A 7,011-nucleotide genomic window follows, 5' to 3' on the forward strand; every position below is an offset into this window, starting at 1 on the left:
GCGAGGACCAGAGTGGGTCGCGCTCATGTGCTTGGTCAGTGCCCGGCCCTGGAGACTGACCCTGTACTGCCACCTCCAGGAGACCGGTTTGCAGAGGCTGGGGCGGGCGGACTCCAGCCTCATCCCCGGCTCTGCCCCGAGGGCCGCGATTCGCAGCCTGAACCGCCCCGACCACAGCCCCGCCTTCCACGCCCTTTAACCTCCCCGGGTCTGGCACCTGGCTCCCTGCTCCCAGCGGGGAGACCCCGGCTCCTCCCGGAGAAGCTCCCGGCCGTCTCTGCCCGCCTGGCCGCTTCCTCCGGACCCACCGGGGCCCCTGAGACGAGCACAGGATCCCAGCTGTGAGTAGCACGGAGCGTGAAGGACTATCCCCTCCCTCTTTATGGCCCTTATACTTCTATTAATGCGACCACTGACGAAACCCGCTTTGGGGGCATCTCTCCCAGCAGACTGTCAATGCAAAGCACCACGTGGTTTCCCCGCCGCACCCGCCCGCCCTCCGCGGCTGCACTCGACCGTCCGAGCTTCCGCGAGCGCACGGACGTTCGTTCTAGCAAATTCCAGCCTGGTCCCAGGCCTCTCGGGCCTCTCCACCCGTCTCGGGGTTCAGACCCCGAGATCCGCCGAGGGGACCCACCTGCCTCTGAGGGCTTCAGAGGCCGCCGGCTGCGGGGGACGGGCAGGACCTCCAGCCGCACTTTCTCCGACGCGCCGGCCAGGAGCCTGGTGGCCTCGAGCAGCGAGCAGTGCTCGGTGCTGGCGCCGTCGATGGACAAGACGCGGTCTCCCGCCTGCAGGGCCCCGCTCCTGGCCGGGCCGGGAGGCGAAGGGACGGGCTGGTCCGGGCCGACCGGGCTCGGGGCCGCCCCTCCCTCCCCGCACGCGCCCCGCGCCGCGCCTCACCTGTCCACCGCGCTGGCCGGCTTGATGCGCTCGATGGCGATGAGCGGCTTGTTCCGGTGGTGGGCGGTGGTCAGCGAGATCCCCAGCGCGGAGCCCGGCGTCCTCACGATTTCCACCACCAGGGGTCCCGAGGCGTTGGCCGCGGTGTCTGGCGAGACGGAGGGGAAAAAAAGAAGTTGGAAAAGATGCAAAATGTCGCCCCTCCCGGCCTCAATGCGCTTGCTGCCCGGGAGGGGTCGCTGCGCCCACTTCGCAGATGAGAACACTGAGGCACAGACAGGCAAAGGCCCGGCCGGGATCACTCGGCCCGCCTGGCAGCGGGGCGAGGGCAGGAGCTCAGGTCTGGGGAGCTCCGGTCCCCGGGTTGTGCTGGGCGATGCGGATGTGTCTGCATTTATTGGCAGCCTGCTGTATACCAGCACTAAACTACAGTGTTCGTTACGATCCGTCCCCATGAACCCGGCCAGGGGCTCGAAGTCAAAGCCTTGGCGTCACGCTCAGCCCCTTCTGCGTCTGTCCCCCGCGACCAGTGGCGGCGGGTCGGGCCAGCTCGACCCGAGAAACTGGGGTGGGGGCGATGGGAGGGTTCGTCTCTGGTGGGCGGCGGGAAGCTTCTTCGGAGTCACGCAGATGGGCTGGCCGGGCTCCTGCCTCAGGGCCTTTGCACTGACTGCTCACTGACTGCCTGGGACGCCCTTTCCCAGCGCCCACCCCGCACGCGCTCCCTCGCTGCCCCCGGCCCTTCCCGTCTGTCTCCTCCACGTTTTCTTTCCTTTTTCCACGGCACTTGCTGCCGTCTGGCACACGCCACAGCTCGTCCGTTCTGTGTCCCGTCCTCTCCCGCAAGAGCGTTGGCAAAACAGAGACCTCATCTCTGTCGCTCTCTGCTGGGTCCCCGGGCATCGAGCCATGAATACTATTTATTGCCCAGAGAGGTTAAGTGACTGGCCCAAGGACACACAGCCTTTGCCGGGATGAAGATCCGTGGCCACCGCCCGCCCCCCGGCTCCCCCGGCCCTGGGTCTTCTCCCGTCCGACCCTCACCCTCGGCTTCCCCCCAAGTCACCTGGGGTGGCCACGTCGTACTCCACCTGGAAGAGCGCCTCGTGGCCGCACTGCCGCAGGGTGGCCAGGGCGGTGGCGTGGCTGGCGCCGTGCAGGGGGATCCCGTCGACGCTGAGCAGCCTGTCGCCCGCCCTCAGGGAGCCCTGCCTGCAGGAAGGACCCGGTCAGCCAGCCTGGCCCGGCGCGGCTGCCGGCACGGCCCGGCTGGGGTGCTGGGCGGGGCGCGTGGAGGACGACAGGAGGGGCCGTGAGTGAGCAGGACTCGTGGACTCGGCCAGACGCCCCCGGATGTCTGAGTGCGGGGGGGGGTGCCCTCCGAGGCCCCCACCTTGCTCCTGCCCCAGGGACAGAGGAGAACAGGAGGGCCCAGAGAGGGCGCCGGCCCGGCCAGGGCCACACAGCATCAGGGCTGGGGCCTCTGAGCTCAGCGGGGAGCCTGGCCCGGGACCAGCTCAGCGGGGGCCTCGGCGGGGTTGGGGGGGCCTCGGCGGGGTTCACCTCGGTTTGGGTCAAATGCCCGCCCCGGAGCGCCTCCCCCGACAGGTGGCCAACGCTATTCCGGGAGGTTCCGGGAATAGCTGGTCACAGGGACAGATTTAGAATCCGACGGGGCCGTTCCAGGCTTCTCTTGAAACGGCCGCGAATCCCCCGCCGGGGAGGTCAGGGGTCGGGGGCTGGGACCGGACGTGTCCCTCCCCCGTGTTCTCTCCTCCGGGCGGGGACTCGGGAGTCACAGGCGGCTGCGGCGACGGCCAATCACGGTGGCCCCGAATCTCCCGCGCGCGGCAACACGTAGGGGCTGCGATGTGTGAGCCATTGCGCAGACGGGAAGATCAAGGGACCGGGGACGGGAAGAGGGACACCGAGGCCGGCTCTCCCCCGGGGACAGTCGGGTGTGGGGGCAGAAAGAGCTTGGGTCCCTCTCGCTCGGGGTTTCGCCCCGGCCCGGCCCAATCTGCAAGCGACCGGGCAAGGAGTGCGCCCTCTCTGGGCCTCAGTCTGACCATCTGGGGTATGGGCTCGCCGGGCCCTGCTCTGCCGTCTTCCCGGGGGCGCCGGGAGGTTTCCGAGGGCTCGGGCTCAGCCTCACCTGTCGGCAGGGCCGCCCGGGCGCACGTAGGTCAAGACGAGTGGGCGGGACTTGTGCTCGTCTTCATGGGCTCCTCCTGCGCAGGATCCAATCAGAGACGGGAATCCGTTACCCGCCCCCCGCCCCCCCAGAGGCCCCGACAGTCGCTCAACAAAACTGGAGCCTCCTAGGAAAACCAACGATAAACGCCTCCCCTCCCAGAGATGGGGCCGGGGTAGCGAAGCCCTCTCAAAACTTCTATTCCTGCGCTCTCATCTTATTGCCCTTTTCCCCTTGGCTGCCAGGCAGCCCCGAACTTTGTTCTCGATCTCAGCGGCAGCTTTCGCCGTCGTTTTCCGATACGGCTTTCTCCTCTCACTCTCCCCAAACATGCGCGCTTCACGGCTTGACCCGTTTTTCCGTTTGACGCTCGACTTAACGGTCCTCGGTTGTCTCAGATCGGTAGCAAGATGCATATATGTATACATAAAACACGCAAAGCGAAGCAGAACACGCATGGCGTGAGCCTCGGCCTCCTCACCGCCGCCCCGACCCCAAGGGCAATTCCCACACTGACCTCTGAGGACGAAGCCAAAGCTGTTGCCCTCCTTGTAGAGCGAGACGTCCACGGTCTTTGAGATGATGCTCGGGTTGTTCTCGGGGGCTGGGGAGAAAGGGGGGGACGGCCTTGAGTGCCCCGGCGGCGTCTCCGCGCGAGCAGATGTCCCCAGAGCGCGTGACAGGAGGCGTGGGTGACCGGTCACGGAGATCCGGGGGGCAGAGCCCGCCCCACGTCACAGGTGGGTAAAGCGAGGCTCAGAGGACCCCGAGGAAGCGGCCCCCTCGCGCTCGCGGCGACTGTCCCGAGCCGGGCGGAGCCCTGGACCCCGCGCTTAGCGCCGGGCGCGGGGCTGGGGGTGCAGCAGCAGGGAACGGTCCCCAAACCTTGCCCCCCCGGGCAGAAGCGTCTGGAAACTAAATTCACAAAATGACGGCAGTTACGAGCAGAGCCGCGCCACCTCCTGGGGACACTCCCGAACGCCGGGAGGACGGGCGGGGGCCACCGCGCACGGCCGGGCCCCCCGTGGCACGCACGGGGAAGCCGAGGCTCAGAGAGGTCGGACGCTTGGCCAGGGTCACACAGCGCGTGGGCAGGAGAGTGTGGATCCGAACGGCGCAGGCGAAGCCCCCGGACGGGGCGCGGATGTCTGTGGCCGGCGTCCGAGCTCCACCCGCCCCGTCTGGCGCGGTCCCCACCACCCGGGCCCCGGCAGGGAGGCAGCGGAGACAGTGGCCCGTCCGGGGCACCCACCGGGCGGGGGCAGCTCATACTCCACCTCCAGCAGCACCCGCCCGCCGGCGTTCTTGAGCAGCGCGACGATCTCGTCGTGGCGGAGCCGGGTCAGGCGGATCCCGTTCACGGAGCGGATATAGTCGCCCACGGTCAGCAGGTCGCTCCTGCGGCAGGGACAGGCCGCGCACGCGTGTGATTCGATTTCACATATTGACTTTGTTTTGTTAGAGAGAGGGTCTTGCTGCGTTGCCCAGGCTGGAGTGCAGTGGTGTGACCGCCCAGCTCACTGCGGCCTCAGACTCCTGGGCTGGAGCCATCCTCCTGCCTCGGCCTCCCAAAGTGCCGGGATCACGGGCGTGAGTCACCGAGCCTGGCTGCGACCCTCATCTTACGAATGGGGCAATGAGGCTCAGAGAGGTCAGGCACTTGGCCAGGGTCACACAGCAAGTGAGCGGGTGAGCATGGATTCTACACTAGACCTGTTGACACCCAGGCTTGCCAGCTTGCTCTCCCTTGCGTGGAGGTGTCACCCACAACGTGACAGCTCGGACTGGCCTCAGACGGGCCCGCAAAGTGGCCAGGCCACCACGTCCTTTGCTGTTCCCTAACGCTCTTCCTGCCCTCTGTGCAACGGGACCCTTGTCAGCGGCTGAGGCCCAGGGCCGGGTGTGGAGAGGCCAGCGCCCGGGCCTCCACGTCTAAGGGAGCCACGGAGGCCAGTGACGGGGAAAACCCAGGCCTGCGTGCAGAAGTCCTGGGCTCAGGGAGGGCTTCCCGGAGGCAGTGTCCTCCGCATGGGGCGTGGAGGCGTGCAGAGGAGTCTGCCAGGACGACGCTACAGGGAACGGGCCTCTGGGCGGAGGGAACCGCGTGTGCGAAGGCCGGGAGGGCACAACTGCCTACGCGCCCCCTCCCCGTCGCCCGCCGAGCCCCCCTCACCTGGCCGCGAGCCCGCCGGGTCTCAGGTGGGACACCCTGGGCCTCCCGTCCCTGTCGGCGCCGCCGGAGATGGTCAGGCCCAGCGCGCAGCCCTCCTTCTTGAGCAGCTCCACCGCCGTGACCCCACGGAACTCCTCTGCGACAGACGGGCGCGTGTCTGCGGGGGGCGCGGGGCCGCCCTGCACTCCCGGCTCTGAGGCGGGGGAGGCCGGCGCCCGGTCCGCGGGGCGGTGCCGTCCCAGGTCAGGGGGCGAGCGGGTGGCCTCCCCGTGCCTCGGGGGCAGAACACGGGCGGGGGAGCAAAGTTCTTACCTGGGATGCTCTGTCGGCGGCAGGCCAGGGCCACCTCGGCCCCACCCGCGTCCCGGCCGCCTTTGGCGTAGGGCACATCGTCTGAGGGCGTGAGAGAGAAAGGTCATGACCTGGGGCCCCTTCCTGTCCGTCCCGCGAACCCCTTTTCCACGCGGCTAATTTTCCACGCCAGGGACGGGGCCCGGGAGGCTGGTTCCTTCCTCTGCTGCCGGCTCTCCCCAATCCTCCACCGGGGAGTCCTCCTGGGTTGCTCCTCCCGAGAAAGGCCCAGGCCCTGCTCTGGGGGTGCACAACCTCCTCTGAGCCCCCCGCCACGCACGGGAGCCTCACGGCCCCGCGGACGGCGGTGTCGGCTGGAAACATCATTCCACCGTGCAGATTATGGAGCTGAGGCTCAGAGAGGGTGAGCTCGTGCCCACGGTCACACAGCCGTACAGTGTGTATGAGAAACCCGGCTCTGCGGACGGTACCTCCCAGGGCTGTGCTCGCATACCTGCCGGGACGGGGAACTCACTCACATGCAGCCGCCATAACTCACAGGGGACAGCTCTGACCGCGGGCAAACTCAGTCTTGAGTGGATTTGATTGACGCTTCCTCCTGAGGACCGCTCTCTACAGCTTGGGAGCCAGAGCCTTAGACCCTCTAGGCTGCCCGAGTCTGTCCCCCTGCGCTCTAATTCAAGAAAACGCCCCGATTTCTTCTCTCTCCGTTGAAATGCTCCGCAGACGAACCTCAGGGCTCCCCGTTTTACTCTCCGACACCCCTCACCCGCCCTCTGCTGCATTTGCTGCCGCCGCAGCTGCCCGGCAGGCGCCCCGCCTGCATCGAACCCCGTCTTTTGGGTTTTCTCAAGCTGTTAGAGAATCTTTCGCGCCTTTCAGACAACAAGACGTTAGAACCGCGTGACGCAGAGGCTCAAGGACTGTGGTCCCCCGACCAGCAGCGCCTGGGGACCTGCCACGAACATAAACTCTTGGGCTCCCCCCCCCGACGACTTAACAAATCGGACACCGGGGCTGAGTCCAGAACTCTGCGTGTGTGTGTGTGTCTTAGCCGCACCTGTATTGTTCTCCGCTTTGTAAAATTCATACACAGCAGAATTTACTCTTCGCGACGTGCACCTCTCTGAGCTCTGGGCAGCGTCGCCGCCGTCGGAGAGAACGTTTCCACCGCCCCGCAAAACTCCCCCGGACGTCCTCTGTCGCCCGGTCCCTGCCCCGCCCAAGCCCCGATCTGTTTCCAGCGTCATCTGACGTCCCCAGCACGTCCCATCGACCGCGTCCTGCGGCACGGAGGGAGGCTCTTGGTCTAGTTCCTTTCGTGCGGCGTAGCCGTTTGCGCCTTGGGCTTCGGGAGGCTGCTTTTTCCTATCGCCAGGGTATTGCAAAGCCGTTCCCACCGTCTCCAGATCTGGGTGGTTTTGCATCC

At 67.1% G+C, this 7,011-nt stretch overlaps 1 protein-coding gene across 1 annotated transcript in view; it reads right to left on the reverse strand.

The window, feature by feature from the left end:
• The window catches only part of GRIP2 (glutamate receptor interacting protein 2), a 30,692-nt gene extending 24,579 nt beyond the window's left edge, over positions 1 to 6,113 (reverse strand). The window contains exons 1-10 of the mRNA XM_012658460.1: positions 6,101 to 6,113; positions 5,583 to 5,663; positions 5,271 to 5,406; positions 4,350 to 4,495; positions 3,615 to 3,701; positions 3,059 to 3,134; positions 1,970 to 2,115; positions 904 to 1,051; positions 638 to 807; positions 309 to 339 (exon numbers count right to left, since the gene is read on the reverse strand). Coding sequence (XP_012513914.1) covers positions 309 to 339; positions 638 to 807; positions 904 to 1,051; positions 1,970 to 2,115; positions 3,059 to 3,134; positions 3,615 to 3,701; positions 4,350 to 4,495; positions 5,271 to 5,406; positions 5,583 to 5,663; positions 6,101 to 6,113 — 1,034 coding nt within the window. The remainder of the gene's footprint in view (positions 1 to 308; positions 340 to 637; positions 808 to 903; positions 1,052 to 1,969; positions 2,116 to 3,058; positions 3,135 to 3,614; positions 3,702 to 4,349; positions 4,496 to 5,270; positions 5,407 to 5,582; positions 5,664 to 6,100) is intronic.
• Positions 6,114 to 7,011: the final 898 nt, after the last annotated feature.

Source organism: Propithecus coquereli, unplaced genomic scaffold (assembly GCF_000956105.1).
Source record: "Propithecus coquereli isolate 6110/MARCELLA unplaced genomic scaffold, Pcoq_1.0 Scaffold588, whole genome shotgun sequence".
Classification (NCBI taxonomy): domain Eukaryota; kingdom Metazoa; phylum Chordata; class Mammalia; order Primates; family Indriidae; genus Propithecus; species Propithecus coquereli.